This window comes from Trichomycterus rosablanca, chromosome 4 (genome assembly GCF_030014385.1).
Source record: "Trichomycterus rosablanca isolate fTriRos1 chromosome 4, fTriRos1.hap1, whole genome shotgun sequence".
In the NCBI taxonomy this organism is placed as follows: domain Eukaryota; kingdom Metazoa; phylum Chordata; class Actinopteri; order Siluriformes; family Trichomycteridae; genus Trichomycterus; species Trichomycterus rosablanca.
Window position 1 is genome coordinate 628,824 of NC_085991.1, and position 18,423 is coordinate 647,246.

General features: G+C 43.4%; 2 protein-coding genes across 2 annotated transcripts; both read left to right on the forward strand.

Moving 5' to 3' along the window:
• Window positions 1–1,401: 1,401 nt before the first annotated feature.
• ltb4r2b (leukotriene B4 receptor 2b) lies at window positions 1,402–13,425 on the forward strand. The gene is made up of 5 exons (XM_062993709.1): window positions 1,402–1,641; window positions 8,797–9,346; window positions 10,134–10,330; window positions 12,854–12,897; window positions 12,991–13,425. Exons 2-5 carry the CDS (start codon window positions 8,806–8,808, stop codon window positions 13,256–13,258), a joined length of 1,050 nt encoding a protein of 349 aa, XP_062849779.1. The 5' UTR covers window positions 1,402–1,641; window positions 8,797–8,805; the 3' UTR covers window positions 13,259–13,425.
• Window positions 13,426–14,463: 1,038 nt separating this feature from the next.
• On the forward strand, window positions 14,464–18,119 carry sdr39u1 (short chain dehydrogenase/reductase family 39U, member 1). The gene is made up of 6 exons (XM_062993710.1): window positions 14,464–14,558; window positions 15,292–15,398; window positions 16,110–16,192; window positions 16,740–16,861; window positions 16,971–17,123; window positions 17,250–18,119. The coding sequence occupies exons 1-6, from the start codon at window positions 14,543–14,545 to the stop codon at window positions 17,681–17,683; spliced, it is 915 nt and encodes a 304-aa protein (XP_062849780.1). The 5' UTR covers window positions 14,464–14,542; the 3' UTR covers window positions 17,684–18,119.
• Window positions 18,120–18,423: the final 304 nt, after the last annotated feature.

Here is an 18,423-nt window from a genome sequence, read left to right on the forward strand (position 1 = left end):
ACGACAGATGACGTCAGGAGGAACCAGAAGCTAATACCTTTTTGGGTTTGTTTGTTTGTTTGTTTTTTCATTTGGAGATTATTGCCCCCGGTGTGGTTCGGTGGAGTCCTGAGTAGGGATGTAACGATGCGCCACAAGACAGTTAAAAATCGGTTTACATGTATAATGAATCGATATTCACTTTAAACAGCAGAGGGCGCTGGCACTATTCACCTCACCTATTTTTTTAATATATATTTTCTTTAAGTATTTTCTCCCTTTTTCTCCCCTTTAAGGGCGTCCAATTGCCCCGATTGCATCACACTTCCTCTCCACCAATGCCGATCCCCGCTCTGATTGAGGAGAACAAAGCTAACCCACGCCCCCTCCGACGTGTGGGCAGCAGCCGTATGCGTCTTATCACCTACAGTTTGACGAGTGCAGTGCAGCTCAGCACTGTGTACGGAGAGACACACCCTGACAGCACTCTCTCCCCGTCTCTGTGCAGCGCCATCAATCAGCCAGCAGAGGTCGTAATTGCACCAGTCATGAGAGAGACACCATCCGGCTTAGTCCCGCCCATATCTGAACAACAGGCCAATCGTTCATGTGGCTGCTCAGCCTTAGCCGGCAGGCAGAGCTGAGATTTGATACGATGCAGTCCAGATCCAGCTCTGGTTCCAGCGTGTGTTTTTACCGCTGCACCACCTAAACGCCCTCCTCGCCTGGTTGACGTCACTACAGGGTTGCCAGGTTCGGAATTTTCCAGCCAAATGTATTTATGTGAGGATACTCTCTTTGTTTGTATTATTTATTTATTTATTTATTTATTTATTTAATGTGGGATTTATTCATTTCAGTATTTTTTACACAATAAGGGAAATGTGTAGCATTGTTTTGCATAGTTTGTACCTCCGTCAGAAATAAAAGGACATTTATTATTTAGATAAATAAAAGATAATCACAAATACAGGATTTTATTTTATTTTTAAAGAGAAATAATAGAAGGAAACTTTGTCATCATTTGTGAGATCTCTATGAGATGTAGATTCGTGAATGTTGAGTTCCTGCTGCAAGAGGATGCAAACCAATCACCATTCACACCACGTCCATATCAAACCATCCACACCAGTTAGTGCTGAGTGGATAGCTGGGCAAGGAAGGGCCAAAAGGGTCATCTTGAACCAGCAACCTTCTGATCACTAGTCCAGAGTTACCCCAGCCCCTAAAGTGCAGGATGTTTTGTTCTGTTCCACTTGGCGTGTGAATTAGCAGTAATAACAGTTTGGCAGGAGACCTGATGGATTAGAGGAACGTTAAAGATGAAGGGTGGAGGTGGAGAAGTGAACGTCACGCCTCTCACTGTCTCACTTCTCCTCCAGCAAGCTCCAGCATGTGAGACACAAACGCTCTCGCTTTTAGGAACGGGAACAAACCCATACGCCCTCACCGTCCTCCTCAAGCTGCGGAGAACCTACCACAGAGCTCAGAGAGACACCCAGACCGAGAAGAAGACACGGATTCCGGTTCGGAGACTCTGAAGGACGACGTGTGAGGACAGGATGACAACCTGAGACGGACGGAGAGAAGGTTCAGCATTAAAATCCTTGTGGATTTATCTGAGGGAACGTCAAAGATCTTCATCATCCTCGTTCCACACTGGTGAGAGATCCGTCCTTCATTTCATCACATCACTTTTAAATCTCTCAAACACTTTCCTCGTGAGTCGTGAGTTTAGACCATAGACGCAGGAAACATGGAGATCATTATGACTAGGACCATCATGTCCTTCCAGAAAAACTTAAAATCCTCTCTGAAGGCTCTTCTTAAAAAAAATCTTCAGCTTTTTTGATGGATGGATGAAAGTGGTGGAGATCTGTTTTTATAAACATTTGATGATGTCTGGTGATCCAGAGAAACATAGAAGAAGCCAGACGTCATCCTGGTGTCCATCACTCCACTTTTACTGTAAGAGAGGACTTATGTGAGGTTATCTGAGCTTCCTTCTCCAGATCCTTCAGGAATAATGAACTTATTAATAACGAGTGTTAGCGTTACATAACATCAAATAGAATTTCAAAACATCTTCCTACTGCAACATGACGTATTTTTAATCAATTCCATCTCTAACATACTTACCTCACAACCTGATCATCTATCCATCCATCCATCAATCCTCCCTTCCACCCATCACCAACATACCTCACTACCTGTTAATCCGCCCATTAATCCAACCATCCATCTACTTATCAATTCTTCCTTCCACCCATCATCCATCCATCTACATACTAATCTAACTGTTTATCCATCTATCCACCCATCCATTCACCTACAAACTGTTAATCCATCCACCATCTATTCATAACTACCTATTAATCCATTCATCCATCAGTTCATCCATTCACCTACATACTTGCTTAACTAACTGTTAATCCATCCACTCACCACTTCCTTACTCACCCATTCATCTATTCACATACACACCAGTGTAGCTTCTTATTTATCCACCCTGTTAATCAATTCATTCATCCATTCACCTACACATGTACCTAACTAACTATCCAACATCCACTGACCTGATCAATCCATCCATCCATCCATCCATTCACCTACATACTTACTTAACTACCTGTTAATCTATCTATCCATCATTTCATCTATTTACATAGATATATTTATATATACTGTATATGTACCTACATATTTATCCATCCATCCATATATGAACCTACAGAACTGACCATCACTCAGTAACGTGTCTGTGTATTTACATTCATCCATTCATTTATTCTTCAGCCAAATTTGATCCCTAAACATTTAGGAATCCACATCCATGTAATCTTCTTCCTATTCAACAATGTACCTGTCAGTCATGGACACGCCCACCAGACACAACCACCTCAGCTCAGACACACCCGCCCGTCCTAGTCAAAGTCATTCCAGTCAGTTCAGCTTAAACACACGTCCAAACACATATCCATTACTGCCACTCACAGACACGCCCACCTCCACTCAGACACGCCCACCTCCGCTCAGACACGCCCACCTCCGCTCAGACACGCCCGCCTCCGCTCAGACACGCCCACCTCCGCTCAGACACGCCCGCCTCCGCTCAGACACGCCCGCTACCTCCTAAACACTCCAGGAGCAACATGGTTGGATTTTGTCAGACTTACATCAGCTTATGAATGTGAGACGCTGTTTAATCCAGCCTGTAAATCCAGCCAAAAGTATGTGGACGCCTGACTGTGATCTTGATGGATGTCCCATTTATAACGAACGTTATTAAAACAGAGTGAAACTCTATGTGTTTAGGGTAGCAGTTCAGGTACTGGACTAGTAATCAGAAGATCACTGGTTCAAGCCCGTGAACTCGATAATTAGAAGGGTGTCCCAATACTTTTGTACATAAAATGAGTTCTCATGAACCGTTGTTCCTTGCTTTAGGATCTCGCTGTGGTTCATTGGAGTCCTAGAGCTTCCGAAATAAATCCTTTGCAGTCGAATGGACCTTCCCTAAACTGTTGCTGCACATTCAGAAGCATGTCATCTCATTTATAAGAGTGATTTATTACACCTGCTGTGGCTGAAACATGTAAATTTGATAATTAGAAGGGGCGTCCCAATTGTTGTTCCTCGCATTAGGCTCTCGCTGTGGTTCACTGGAGTCCTAGAGCTTCAGAAATAAATTCTTCGCAGACACGGGAGTTTTATTAAACCTAATGGACCTTCCCTAAATTCTTGCTGCACATTAAGAAGCATGTCATCTCATTTATATGACTTATTTATTACACCTGTTAGTAACTGTTGTGGCTAAAATGTGAACTGGATAATTAGAAGGGGCGTCCCAACTGTGTTCCTCGCATTAGGATCTCGCTGTGGTTCACTGGAGTCCTAGAGCTTCCGAAATAAATCCTTTGCAGCCGCTGGAGTTTTGGTAAACCGAACGGACCTTCCCTAAACTGTGCAAGAAGCTTTTCTTCATGTCTTTATAGAGCTCACTCATGCTGGAACAGGAGAGGACCTTCCCTAAACTGTTGCTGCAAAGTCTGAAGCACATCATTTTCTTTATATAATTAGTTAGTAACTGTTGTGACTGAAACACGTGAACTGGATAATTAGAAGGGGCGTCCCAATCGTTGTTCCTCGCATTAGGCTCTCGCTGTGGTTCACTGGAGTCCTAGAGCTTCCGAAATAAATCCTTTGCAGCCGAATGGACCTTCCCCAAACTGTTGCTGCACACTCAGAAGCATGTCATCTCATTTATATGACTGATTTATTATCTGTTAGTAACTGCTGTGGCTGAAACACGTGAACTGGATAATTAGAAGGGGCGTCCCAACTGTGTTCCTCGCATTAGGATCTCGCTGTGGTTCACTGGAGTCCTAGAGCTTCTGAAATGAATCTCTTGCAGCCGAATGGACCTTCCCTAAACTAAAAAAAACGTCCCTAAAAATACGACTGATTTATTACATCTGTTAGTAACTGCTGTGGCTGAAACACGTGAACTCGATAATCAGAAGAGGCGTCCCAACCGTTGTTCCTCGCATTAGGCTCTCGCTGTGGTACACTGGAGTCCTAGAGCTTCAGAAATAAATCCTTTGCAGACGCTGGAGTTTTGTTAAACCAAATGGACCTTCCCTAAACTGTTGCTGCACAGTCAGAAGCATGTCCTCTCATTTATATGACTGATTTATTACCTGTTAGTAACTGTTGTGGTTGAAACGCATGTAGTTAGAAGGGGCGTCCCAATACTTTTGTACATAAAATGAGTTTTCATGAACCGTTGTTCCTTGCATTTCACTCTCGCTGTGGTTCACTAGAGTCCTACAGCTTCCGAAATAAATCCTTTGCAGTTGAATGGACCTTCCCTAAACTGTTGCTGCACATTCAGAAGCATGTCATCTCATCTGTATGATTAATTTATTACCTGTTAATAGCTGCTGTGGCTGAAATGTGAACTCAATAATTAGAAGAGGTGTCCTAACCGTTGTTCCTCGCATTAGGCTCTCGCTGTGGTTCACTGGAGTCCTAGAGCTTCCGAAATAAATCCTTTGCAGCCGAATGGACCTTCCCCAAACTGTTGCTGCACACTCAGAAGCATGTCATCTCATTTATATGACTGATTTATTATCTGTTAGTAACTACTGTGGCTGAAACACGTGAACTGGATAATTAGAAGTGGCGTCCCAACTGTGTTCCTCGCATTAGGATCTCGCTGTGGTTCACTGGAGTCCTAGAGCTTCTGAAATGAATCTCTTGCAGCCGAATGGACCTTCCCTAAACTAAAAAAAAACTTCCCTAAAAATACGACTGATTTATTACATCTGTTAGTAACTGCTGTGGCTGAAACACGTGAACTCGATAATTACAAGAGGCGTCCCAACCGTTGTTCCTCGCATTAGGCTCTCGCTGTGGTACACTGGAGTCCTAGAGCTTCAGAAATAAATCCTTTGCAGACGCTGGAGTTTTGTTAAACCGAATGGACCTTCCCTAAACTGTTGCTGCACAGTCAGAAGCATGTCCTCTCATTTATATGACTGATTTATTACCTGTTAGTAACTGCTGTGGTTGAAACGCATGTAGTTAGAAGGGGCGTCCCAATACTTTTGCTCGTACAGTGCATCACCCTGAGGAAACACATTTACACTCTGTGACTCCCGAGCTGAAATATTCTGTTAGTTCAGTACAATCAGCAGGTTCAAACTCGTCTCCATCACTGACATCGATGCGCTCACTCGTGCACCACCTACACCTACACCTACACCACATCCTGTACTGCACCGTAAGGTTCGCTTCACTCTCCCGCCAGCTCACCGTTCACATCAAACCATCAGCACTTTTACACAGCACCGCTGTAACCCGCGTTTACCAACACTCACAATCCTCACTGCTAATTTAGCTAACTGGCTAACCTGACAGGATCTGACTGAAGTGGTTTCATATGATATTAATATAAACTCCTTTTAGCTAACATGCTAACATGAGCTAACCTGACAGGATTCTGACAGAAATGTTTATTATTTTTTACTTTTCTTTATATAAATATAAATTCCTGCTAATATAAGCTAATCTAATTAGATCTTAGCTCTTGCTGACTGGCTAACATGACAGGATTCTGACAGGATTTGTGTCTGAAATGCTAATATAAGCTAATCTTACAGTATTTCTGAGGAGATTTTGCATCATATTTAAAAACATGAGCTATTTATAATGCTAGCTCTCGCTGGCTGGCTAATATGAGCTAACCTGACAGGATTCTGACAGAATTTGTGTCAAAAATGTTTGTTTTTAACTTTAGCACAGACATGCTATAAGCTAAATAAACTTCTTATCTAAATTCTAGCTAATTTAAGCTACTTTTATAGCATTTCTGAGAAGATTTCGAGTCATATTACAAAACACGAGATATTTCTATTGCTAGCTCTTGCTAGCTGGCTAACCTGACAGGATTTGTGTCAGAAATGTTTATTTTTAACTTTAGCTCAGACATGCTATAGGCTAACCCAACTTATTATCTATATTCTTGCTTATATAAGCTAATTTTACAGCATTTCTGAGAAGACTTTGAGTCATATGTTTATGCTAACTCTTAATAGCTGGCTAACATGAGCTAAGCTGAGAGGATTCTGACAGTATTTGTGTCTGAAATGTTTGTTTTTAACTTAAGCTCAGACATGCTATAAGCTGCCTTATATACAGGGGTTGGACAAAATAACTGAAACACCTGTCATTTTAGTGTGGTAGGTTTCATGGCTAAATTGGACCAGTCTGGTGGCCAATCTTCATTAATTGCACATTGCACCAGTAAGAGCAGAGTGTGAAGGTTCAATTAGCAGGGTAAGAGCACAGTTTTGCTCAAAATATTGCAATGCACACAACATTATGGGTGACATACCAGAGTTCAAAAGAGGACAAATTGTTGGTGCACGTCTTGCTGGCGCATCTGTGACCAAGACAGCAAGTCTTTGTGATGTATCAAGAGCCACGGTATCCAGGGTAATGTCAGCATACCACCAAGAAGGACAAACCACATCCAACAGGATTAACTGTGGACGCAAGAGGAAGCTGTCTGAAAGGGATGTTCGGGTGCTAACCCGGATTGTATCCAAAAAACATAAAACCACGGCTGCCCAAATCACGGCAGAATTAAATGTGCACCTCAACTCTCCTGTTTCCACCAGAACTGTCCGTCGGGAGCTCCACAGGGTCGATATACACGGCCGGGCTGCTATAGCCAAACCTTTGGTCACTCGTGCCAATGCCAAACGTCGGTTTCAATGGTGCAAGGAGCGCAAATCTTGGGCTGTGGACAATGTGAAACATGTATTGTTCTCTGATGAGTCCACCTTTACTGTTTTCCCCACATCCGGGAGAGTTACGGTGTGGAGAAGCCCCAAAGAAGCGTACCACCCAGACTGTTGCATGCCCAGAGTGAAGCATGGGGGTGGATCAGTGATGGTTTGGGCTGCCATATCATGGCATTCCCTTGGCCCAATACTTGTGCTAGATGGGCGCGTCACTGCCAAGGACTACCGAACCATTCTGGAGGACCATGTGCATCCAAAGGCGGTGCCGTGTATCAGGATGACAATGCACCAATACACACAGCAAGACTGGTGAAAGATTGGTTTGATGAACATGAAAGTGAAGTTGAACATCTCCCATGGCCTGCACAGTCACCAGATCTAAATATTATTGAGCCAATTTGGGGTGTTTTGGAGAAGCGAGTCAGGAAACGTTTTCCTCCACCAGCATCACGTAGTGACCTGGCCACTATCCTGCAAGAAGAATGGCTTAAAATCCCTCTGACCACTGTGCAGGACTTGTATATGTCATTTCCAAGACGAATTGACGCTGTATTGGCCGCAAAAGGAGGCCCTACACCATACTAATAAATTATTGTGGTCTAAAACCAGGCGTTTCAGTTATTTTGTCCAACCCCTGTATATATATACTTGTTAATATAAGCTACTCATGAGTTATTAAGCTAACCTGACAGGATTCTGACAGGAATTGTTTGTTTTTAATCCTAGCTCAGACATGCTATAAGCTACATTAACTTTTTATTTGAATTCTTGCTAATATAAGCTAATTTTACAGCATTTCTGAGAAGACTTTGAGTTATATTTTTATGCTGACTCTTTCTGGCAGTTAACATAAGCTAAACTGAGAGGATTTCTGACAGGATTTGTGTCAAAAATATTTGTTTTTTAATGCTAGCTCAGACATGCTATAAGCTAATTTGATTGTTTATATAAATACTTGCTAATATAAGCTACTCATGAGTTATTTCCTATGCCAGTTATTGCTGGCTGGCTAACATGAGCTAACCTGACAGGATTTTGACAGGATTTATGTCAGAAATGTTTATTTTTAACACTAGCTTAGACATGCTATAAGCTAACCTTACTTCTTATCTAGATTCTTGCTAATATAAGCTAATCTTAGAGTATTTTTTAGATTACTTTGAGTAAGATTCAATAACATGAGGTATTTATATTGCTAGCTCTTGCTAGCTGGCTAATATGAGTTAACCTGACAGGATTCTGACAGAATTTGTGTCAAAATGTTTATGTTTAACTTTAGCTCAAACATGCTATAAGCTAACTTGATTTTTTAGAAGAATTTTAGTCATATTTAAAAACATGAGATATTCCTAATGCTAGCTCTTGCTGACTGGCTAACATGAGCTAACCTGACAGGATTCTAAAGAGATCCCTAGCTAAAGTTAGCTAACCTGACCTGATTAGTTCCTCCTCTTATAAGCTAAAATAAAATCGTTATGATGCTAACAGATGTTTATGTTTCCTACAGTCTCTCCTGATGACTCCAGAAAACGCTACGACTCCCTCCAGCACCGACGGGCCTCAGAACGTCTCGTTCGTCATCGGCGCGCTGGTCCTCGCCGTGGTGTTCCTCCTGGGCGTCCCCGGTAACCTCTTCGTCATCTGGAGCATCCTGGCACGCGCCCGCAAACGCTCGGTCACCACGCTGATCATCCTGAACCTGGCGATGGCCGACGGCGCCATCATGTGCCTCACCGTGTTCTTCGTGGTTTACCTGGCGAAGCAGTCGTGGGTGTTCGGGCGTGTCATGTGCAAGCTGCTGTTCTACCTGTGCAACACCAACATGTACGCCTCCATCATGCTCATCACGCTCATGAGCCTGCACAGGCTGGTGGCCGTGCTGTGGCCGCACCGCGTGCACCGCTTCACGCGGAGGAAGGTCGTACTGAGCGCGCTCGCGGCGGTGTGGGGACTCGTGTTCGCGCTCGCCATCCCGGCTCTGATGTTCCGGGACGAGAAAGAGAAAAGTGAGACGCAGCGGCTGTGCTCTCACAATCACACCGAGCCCAAATACGTACGTGCTTTTATTTATTTATTTATTCATTTATTTATTTATTTACTTATTAACTAATTTATTAATTAATTTATTATTTATTTTATCATTATTTATTTATTTATTATTTATTTACTTATTATTTATTTATTATTTATTAATTTATTTATTTATTCATTCATTCATTTATTTATTAGGATTATAACGTCATGTTTTACACACTATTTATTTATTTATTTGAATTTTATTGTCATGTTTTAAACACTTTATTTATTTATTCATTCATTTATTTTATTTATTTGTTTATTTATTTATTATTATTATTATTTTTTTATTGATTATTTATAGTTTATTTATTTATTTTACTTATTTATTTATTTATTGTTTATTTATTAGGATTTTACCATCATGTTTTACACACTTTATTTATTTATTCATTCATTTATTTATTTATTTTATTATTTATTTTATTTCTTATTTATTTATTTATTTCTTATTTTATTTATTTCTTATTTTATTTATTTATTTATTATTTATTAATATAAAAAATTCCACTCACAAACCTGCAACCATTAGAGTCCTCAGTTCCTCATGCATTAAACAGTGGAATTAATAGGAACGCAGATAGAACACAGGGGGGAACACAGGGGGGGGAACACGCCCCCGTCCTGACTTTTTTGGAGTGTATTACAGGGATCAAATTCTAAACGTGTTTCTATTTACAAACTGGAATGAAGCTGATCAATGAAACACATCACACGTCCCAACTTTTTATGGTCTAAATGTACTTTTGTTTCTGCCGTAACAGGAAGTGTTCCACTTTAGCACCGAGACCGTGGTGGGCTTCCTGTTGCCGTACGGGATGATCGTGGGCAGTTACGTCTGCATCCTCCACCGTCTCAGACAGACCAGGTTTAAGAGGAAAGTACGCAGTGAGAACCTCATCCTCGCCATCATCGTCACCTTCGGCATTTTCTGGCTGCCCTATCACGTCAACAACATCCTCCAGGTGAGTGACCTCGACGTTTCCATCCATGTTATCATATTACCCAGGGTTCTAATCCTCGGAGGTGCTATCGGTTGGCCGGGCATCTACAGACGGGCATTATTGGATATTTCTTGAGTGGCCAATAATGATGACCATGATGGATTGGTGTCCTGTTCAGGGTGTTCAGTTTATACTGGGACATACTGTATATATACAGTATATATATATACAGTGTATCACAAAAGTAAGTACACCCCTCACATTTTTGCAAATATTTTATTATATCTTTTCATGGGACAACACTATAGACATGAAACTTGGATATAACTTAGAGTAGTCAGTGTACAACTTGTATAGCAGTGTAGATTTACTGTCTTCTGAAAATAACTCAACACACAGCCATTAATGTCTAAATAGCTGGCAACATAAGTGAGTACACCCCACAGTGAACATGTCCAAATTGTGCCCAAAGTGTCAATATTTTATGTGACCACCATTATTATCCAGCACTGCCTTAACCCTCCTGGGCATGGAATTCACCAGAGCTGCACAGGTTGCTACTGGAATCCTCTTCCACTCCTCCATGATGACATCACGGAGCTGGTGGATGTTAGACACCTTGAACTCCTCCACCTTCCACTTGAGGATGCGCCACAGGTGCTCAATTGGGTTTAGTCCATCACCTTTACCTTCAGCTTCCTCAGCAAGGCAGTTGTCATCTTGGAGGTTGTGTTTGGGGTCGTTATCCTGTTGGAAAACTGCCATGAGGCCCAGTTTTCGAAGGGAGGGGATCATGCTCTGTTTCAGAATGTCACAGTACATGTTGGAATTCATGTTTCCCTCAATGAACCGCAGCTCCCCAGTGCCAGCAACACTCATGCAGCCCAAGACCATGATGCTACCACCACCATGCTTGACTGTAGGCAAGATACAGTTGTCTTGGTACTTCTCACCAGGGCGCCGCCACACATGCTGGACACCATCTGAGCCAAACAAGTTTATCTTGGTCTCGTCAGACCACAGGGCATTCCAGTAATCCATGTTCTTGGACTGCTTGTCTTCAGCAAACTGTTCGCGGGCTTTCTTGTGCGTCAGCTTCCTTCTGGGATGACGACCATGCAGACCGAGTTGATGCAGTGTGCGGCGTATGGTCTGAGCACTGACAGGCTGACCTCCCACGTCTTCAACCTCTGCAGCAATGCTGGCAGCACTCATGTGTCTATTTTTTAAAGCCAACCTCTGGATATGACGCCGAACACGTGGACTCAACTTCTTTGGTCGACCCTGGCGAAGCCTGTTCCGAGTGGAACCTGTCCTGGAAAACCGCTGTATGACCTTGGCCACCATGCTGTAGCTAAGTTTCAGGGTGTTAGCAATCTTCTTATAGCCCAGGCCATCGTTGTGGAGAGCAACAATTCTATTTCTCACATCCTCAGAGAGTTCTTTGCCATGAAGTGCCATGTTGAATATCCAGTGGCCAGTATGAGAGAATTGTACCCAAAACACCAAATTTAACAGCCCTGCTCCCCATTTACACCTGGGACCTTGACACATGACACCAGGGAGGGACAACGACACATTTGGGCACAATTTGGACATGTTCACTGTGGGGTGTACTCACTTATGTTGCCAGCTATTTAGACATTAATGGCTGTGTGTTGAGTTATTTTCAGAAGACAGTAAATCTACACTGCTATACAAGTTGTACACTGACTACTCTAAGTTATATCCAAGTTTCATGTCTATAGTGTTGTCCCATGAAAAGATATAATGAAATATTTGCAGAAATGTGAGGGGTGTACTGACTTTTGTGATACACTGTATATACACTTGTTTCTACACTCACTGTCCATTTTATTAGCTCCACTTACCATATAGAAGCACTTTGTAGTTCTACAATTACTGACTGTAGTCCATCTGTTTCTCTACATGCTTTGTTAGCCCCTTTTATGCTGTTCTTCAATGGTCAGGACCACCACAGGACCACCACAGAGCAGGCATTATTTAGGTGGTGGATGATTCTCAGCACTGCAGTGACACTGACATGGTGGTGGTGTGTTAGTGTGTGTTGTGCTGGTATGAGTGGATCAGACACAGCAGCGCTGCTGGAGTTTTTAAATACCTCACTGTTACTGCTGGACTGACAATAGTCCACCAACCAATAATATCCAGCCAACAGCGTCCTGTGACCACTGATGAAGGTCTAGAAGATGACCGACTGAAACAGCAGCAATAGATGAGCGATCGTCTCTGACTTTACATCTACAAGGTGGACCGACTAGGTAGGAGTGTCTAATAGAGTGGACAGTGAGTGGACACGGTGTTTAAAAACTCCAGCAGCGCTGCTCGGCCAGCTGATAGCACAGCTGAGATTCAAACTCCAGAGCTCCAGATCTCAGCACTGAAAGATTATCGTGTTTTTGACGAGCGAATATTCAGTCACAGAAAAATAACAGTTGCAAAAATCACTGAAACCTGAAAGCGATCATAAAATACACGTCCCTCAGGAGTGGATGTAAACTTTTGACCTTCTGATTTTGTCAGGTGGTGGCTGCGTGTGCTCCTCGGAAGTCCTCGCTCAAAGAAACGTACGTATAAACCTACATAAACACAATCAGACTGATAATCCACGTCTCTGAACTAATCCTTCGATCTTATATCTATCCTATTTCTTCGTACAGTTTGGAGAACGTCTCACGCTCCAGCCGAGCTGCCACGTCCTCTCTGGCCTTCATCAGCAGCTGCGCTAACCCCGTCCTGTACACGCTGGCGGGCCGCTCGTACATCCGCGCCGACGGCCTGTCCTTCATGGCGCGGCTCTTCGAGGGCACGGCGCTCGAGATCAACAGCAGGACGCTTCGGATGAACCGCAAACTGAGCAAAGCGGGACAAGCCGTGTTCGGGTTAAAGGCCGCCGACTCCAACGGAAGCGCGGCGGGACAGTGCTGAAGGACCCGAAAGATGGACCCACACTGCATGGGCTCAGTAAGGGCGACTTACATGATGTTTGGTCATCTTATGAGTTGATGCCCAGCAGCTCAGAGCCAAAGTCAGGGCTGATTTGTGTTGTTTGTGTCAGAATGTCTGTTTTTATAAGAAAATATATTTTGCATAATTTCCTGTGTGTTTATTTATTATAATTCACATTATAAAGATTCAGAGTTTATAAGTAAATGCTTACCGCTGTGTTCTTGATCTGCACTGTGTGGAACAACACACACACACACACACACACACACACACACACACAAAACCAACAAACACGTTCTGTATCCTGAGGAACATTTTTTGTTGTTGTGGTTGGATGTAAAACACCAAACCAGAAGAAACACGTGGCTTCAGGTTTCAGACCACAGCTGGTTTGGAGAACTGATGCAGATTTATAGACGTCGTAACTCCAGGCCGGCGTGTTCCGACCTGCTACCGCTCCACACAGCCGGAATGAGTCACGGCGCTTAATCCCGGCTCATCTTCTGGAAACTCTCCTGCCTGTCCTGATGGTTCTGAGATAAAGCCCGGAGTTAATGGAGCTTACATGAGCAGATCTGGTTGTGCACCGAGCACAGACGTGGGTTTTATTTAGGAATAAAGGTCAATGTTTTATTCGTCTGTTCTTTGTCACATGCAGCCTGCATGAAGTCTACGATGATAATGTGTTCACACTCCCAGCAAACCTTCATCATGTCACACCCATATCACTCAACACTCGTGTACAGTCATTATATGCTGAATGCTTTTAAATCATTAAATAAACTCAACACGTTTTGTATAAATGCTTTTTTATTGACTGAACCTCTCGTGTGATTTTAACATTTTGCTCCTGAATGTGCAGAAACAAACCCTCTATTAAACTGCAGTGTAAACCAATCTACAAATCACTGCTTCTTATCTTTATTTACAGTTTCATCTGTTGTCCTTACGTTTTTGGAATTTAGTTTGTAATTATTAAGGTAATTTTTGGCGTAAACTGGACCCTTGCTTGATATAATGTTTATATGATAAAACAGAATCTGCAGCTGTTTAAAATACCGAACAGTTAAACAAAATAAAATGAAACACGTGTTTCGGTATTTCCCTCACCAATATGGCGGCTAAGTCGGTCCACATCTAGACACGTGACCATCCTACGGATCCGTATTTAGGTCAATCCTGGTAAACAGCGTGTGGTTGTATAACGCAGGTTAATGTAGACAAGGACAGAGTTCTTATTTTCTGTACAAAACTCTCATAAAAATGAGAATATTAATCGGTAAGTTTATTTGTCTGGAATTCGGTTGTACTCTTTTGATTCTTAAGTTAATTAACTTGCTAGTTCTGTATAGAAATGTGCAGTTTGATATGATTTATATAATTTCACTGTCGCGTTGCACTACTTCGCTCTATAAACATTTATTAATCGAAATATAATCTGCAAATTTGTTTAATTCACTTTTGAATCTCATATTTAAAGACTATAATAGAACAGAAATGTTAGCAGATTTACAGCTTACCCGTTTCGTCTCTAATCCCGCCTCCTGTGTGGTGATTGGCTCAAATCATATTTACAGCTCCTCTGATTGGTCAGGTAACACATTAAGACCCGCGAGTTAAATCAGATAATTCTATAATATCTCTAAAATTAATTTGAACCCTCTTTGCATCCCAGATTTTAGAAATGTCCAGTAATATGACTGTTCAGACAACCTGATTAATTGATTTCCACGTAAAAACGTATTAAATCCGTCTTTAAATGAGTGCACATGGTTCTGTGTCATGAAGAACATCCTCAATAACCTTTATCAGCATTTCTGTCCACAGTCCAGCGAGCTTTATACTCATGTTATTGCGAGTTTAGCTCATCCGTCTGCATTTTGTTTAATCACGTGATCAGCAGCAAACATCATAGTCGTGTAAAGCTCGCTGGACTGTGGACGATGACGCCGTCAGACATTTTTCACTCCCTCGCTGTTCATTCCTGTTTATAATTTGTTGTTCTTGATCAGGTGGAGGTTCTGGGTTCGTTGGACGGGAGCTCATCCGACTTCTTAAAAGCAAAGGTCACGAGGTCACAGTTATATCCAGAACACCGGGTCCAGGACGGATCACCTGGGTACCAAAGTATTAATAATAATAATAATAATAATAATCATGATCTGATGTCTCTCTCTCTCTCTCTCTTTGATCTTTACAGTCATTTTTCTTCCTTCTTTTCTTTCTTCCTCTTTCACACTTGCATTATAGAGCCAAAAGTATTGGGACGCCTGACCGTGAGCTTGTCGGACGTCCCATTACAAAAACATGCTGACGTCTGTGTGATCTGTTCAGCTAGAACAACATCCGCTCTACTGAGAGGCTTCTCATGAGCATCTGAAGTGCGTCTGTGTGTGGGAATTTGTGCCCTGATGATCAGTTAAAGCTCGCTCATGCTGGAACAGTAAAGGACCTTCCCTAAACGGTTGCTGCAGAGTCGGAAGCACAACATTTCTTTTATATGATCGAATTATTACTCCGGTTAGCAACTCTTGTGGCTGAAACACATGAATTCAGTCATTAGAAGGGACGTCCCAATACTTTTGTCCTGTATAGTGAATATTTTCTCTTTTCTTCTCGTCTTCTTTGATCTTTTGCTTTGATCTTTTTTGTTCTCTTGTCTGTTCTATTGATTTCTTTCCCTTCTTTCTTCTCATTCATGCTCGTGTTCTCTGGTGCTTGAACAGTTTGTGGATTTACTGGAACCATCACAGAACACTAACGGTTCCACCGCTGATCAAAGTTGATCAGGTTATTAATGACCGCTTTGTTCTGATTCCTGGATCTCCAGGAGGAGGTGGATGCATCGGGACTCCCTCGGTGTGAAGCTGCGGTGAACCTGGCTGGTGAAAATATCCTGAACCCTCTGAGATGGTACCGTCACACACACACACACACACACACACACACACACACACACACACACACACACACACACACACACACACACACACACACACACACACACACACACACACACACACACACACACACACACACACACACACACACACACACACACACACACACACACACACACGTCACTCTGTTCACGCTGATCCTGAACCCTGACACACCCGGGCCGGGTCACACACCCACTCTCTTACACAGGGGGTCGTTCAGAGCAGATGGGAGAGACCGGAGTACCCGGAGGAAACCCACACAGACATAGCGACCAGAAGCGTGGACCGAACCCGTGTCCCTGAGGCTGTGTGGCAGCCCGCTGATTGGCTGATGATCCAGATCGAATTGAGATTAAACAGATAGGGCCTTCCCCAAACTGCTGCCACTAAGTATAGCTGCTGCTTTGATTTTGTACTGGGACTAGAGGGCTAATATGCAAAGCAACAAACAGAAGCATCAGTCAGTGCATGACTACCTCAGACTGATTAAATAAACAGGCTCCTCCGTGACGGTGTAGGTGGAACCAGAGTTACCGGGAGGACGTGTTCTCCAGTCGACTGAGCAGCACCACAGCCTTAGCGACCGCCATCGCTAACTCCCATGATCCTCCGCGGTCCTGGGTCCTCGTCACCGGAATGGGTGAGTCCTGGGTCATCTTCAATTCCCTTCATTTCATTGTGCACGTTGGCGACCCCTGCTGGCCTAGGAGCGCCACAGCAGAGTCTCATGTGCTCCTCTGTGTTGTTAGCGTGTTACAAACCCAGTCTGGACGCCCAGTACACGGAGGACAGCGAGTGGACGCCCTTCGACCTCTGGTCTCGGCTGGTGAGGGAGTGGGAGGAGGCGGCGCGACTCCCTGAGGACGTCGCTAAAACCACCAGACAGGTCATCGTCAGATCAGGTGACCCCTCGATGAGGTTTACTAGCCAGCTTGTGTGATAAAATAGTGCACAAAGCACCAGCGCATTAGTAATCAGTAATGCTGTTGCAGTGAAGTGACGTAGCGCTCTGTGTTTTTTATTTCCAGGCGTGGTTCTGGGTCGTGACGGTGGCGCTATAAAGCAGATGCTAACTCCGTTCTGGCTGGGTCTGGGAGGGACGCTGGGCTCCGGATGCCAGCCCTTCCCCTGGATCCACGTCTCAGATTTAGCCGGAATAATCGCTCACAACCTGCCGTCGTCGTCGTCATCGCCCCACTCGGTACAGCCGGAGGTTTATAACGGCGTCGCTCCCAGTTTAAACACCAACCTGGAGTTCACCAAGGAACTGGGGCGCGTCCTGAACCGTCCCACCCTGTTCCCTGTTCCCGAGCTGGCGCTGAACCTGGCGCTGGGTCGGGAACGCGGCATGATCCTCACGCGGGGGCAGAGAGTCGTACCCAAGCGGACCCTGGGGTCGGGATACCGCTACCAGTACCCGGATCTGAGCTCGGCGCTGAGGCAGATTATCGGGAGCTGTTAGCGGTGGGTGTGGCTGAAACACTCACTGTCTTAAGCACTTATCCAATCAGGGTCAGGGAGGGGGAGGGGGTGGAGCCTATCCCAGCTTTTCAATGGGCGCAAGGCACACAGTAACACCCTGGACGGGGCGCCAGTCCATCGCAGGGCACACACACATGTATACACACACACACACACACATACATATACACACACACACACACACACACACATAAACACAAACACACACACGCATATAAACACACACATACACTCATACATACACACACACACACATACATAAACATTACACACACACATACACACACACACTCATACATACACACACACATACATAAACATTACACACACACACACACATAAAAACACACACATACATAAACATTACACACACACACATACACACTCATACATACACACACACACATACAAATACACACACACACACTCATACATACACACACACACATACATAAACATTACACACACACATAAACATTACACACACACATAAACACACACATACACACACACACATACACACACACACACACACACACACACATATAAACACACATAAACACACACATACAAACACACACACACACATAAACACACATAAACACACACATACACACACATATAAACACACACATACACACACACACACACACACAAACACACACATACACACACATATAAACACACACAAACACACACATACACACACACACACATATA

Excerpts from the sequence above, each read along its gene's own strand:
- ltb4r2b (XM_062993709.1), top strand. The coding sequence starts at position 8,806 with ATGACTCCAGAAAACGCTACGACTCCCTCCAGCACCGACGGGCCTCAG. Across the intron at positions 9,347-10,133 it reads CACCGAGCCCAAATACGTAC|TGTTCCACTTTAGCACCGAG; the intron begins GTGCTTTTATTT and ends CGTAACAGGAAG. Across the intron at positions 10,331-12,853 it reads ACGTCAACAACATCCTCCAG|GTGGTGGCTGCGTGTGCTCC; the intron begins GTGAGTGACCTC and ends TGATTTTGTCAG.
- sdr39u1 (XM_062993710.1), top strand. Across the intron at positions 15,399-16,109 it reads GTCCAGGACGGATCACCTGG|GAGGAGGTGGATGCATCGGG; the intron begins GTACCAAAGTAT and ends CTGGATCTCCAG. Across the intron at positions 16,193-16,739 it reads ATCCTGAACCCTCTGAGATG|GTGGAACCAGAGTTACCGGG; the intron begins GTACCGTCACAC and ends GTGACGGTGTAG.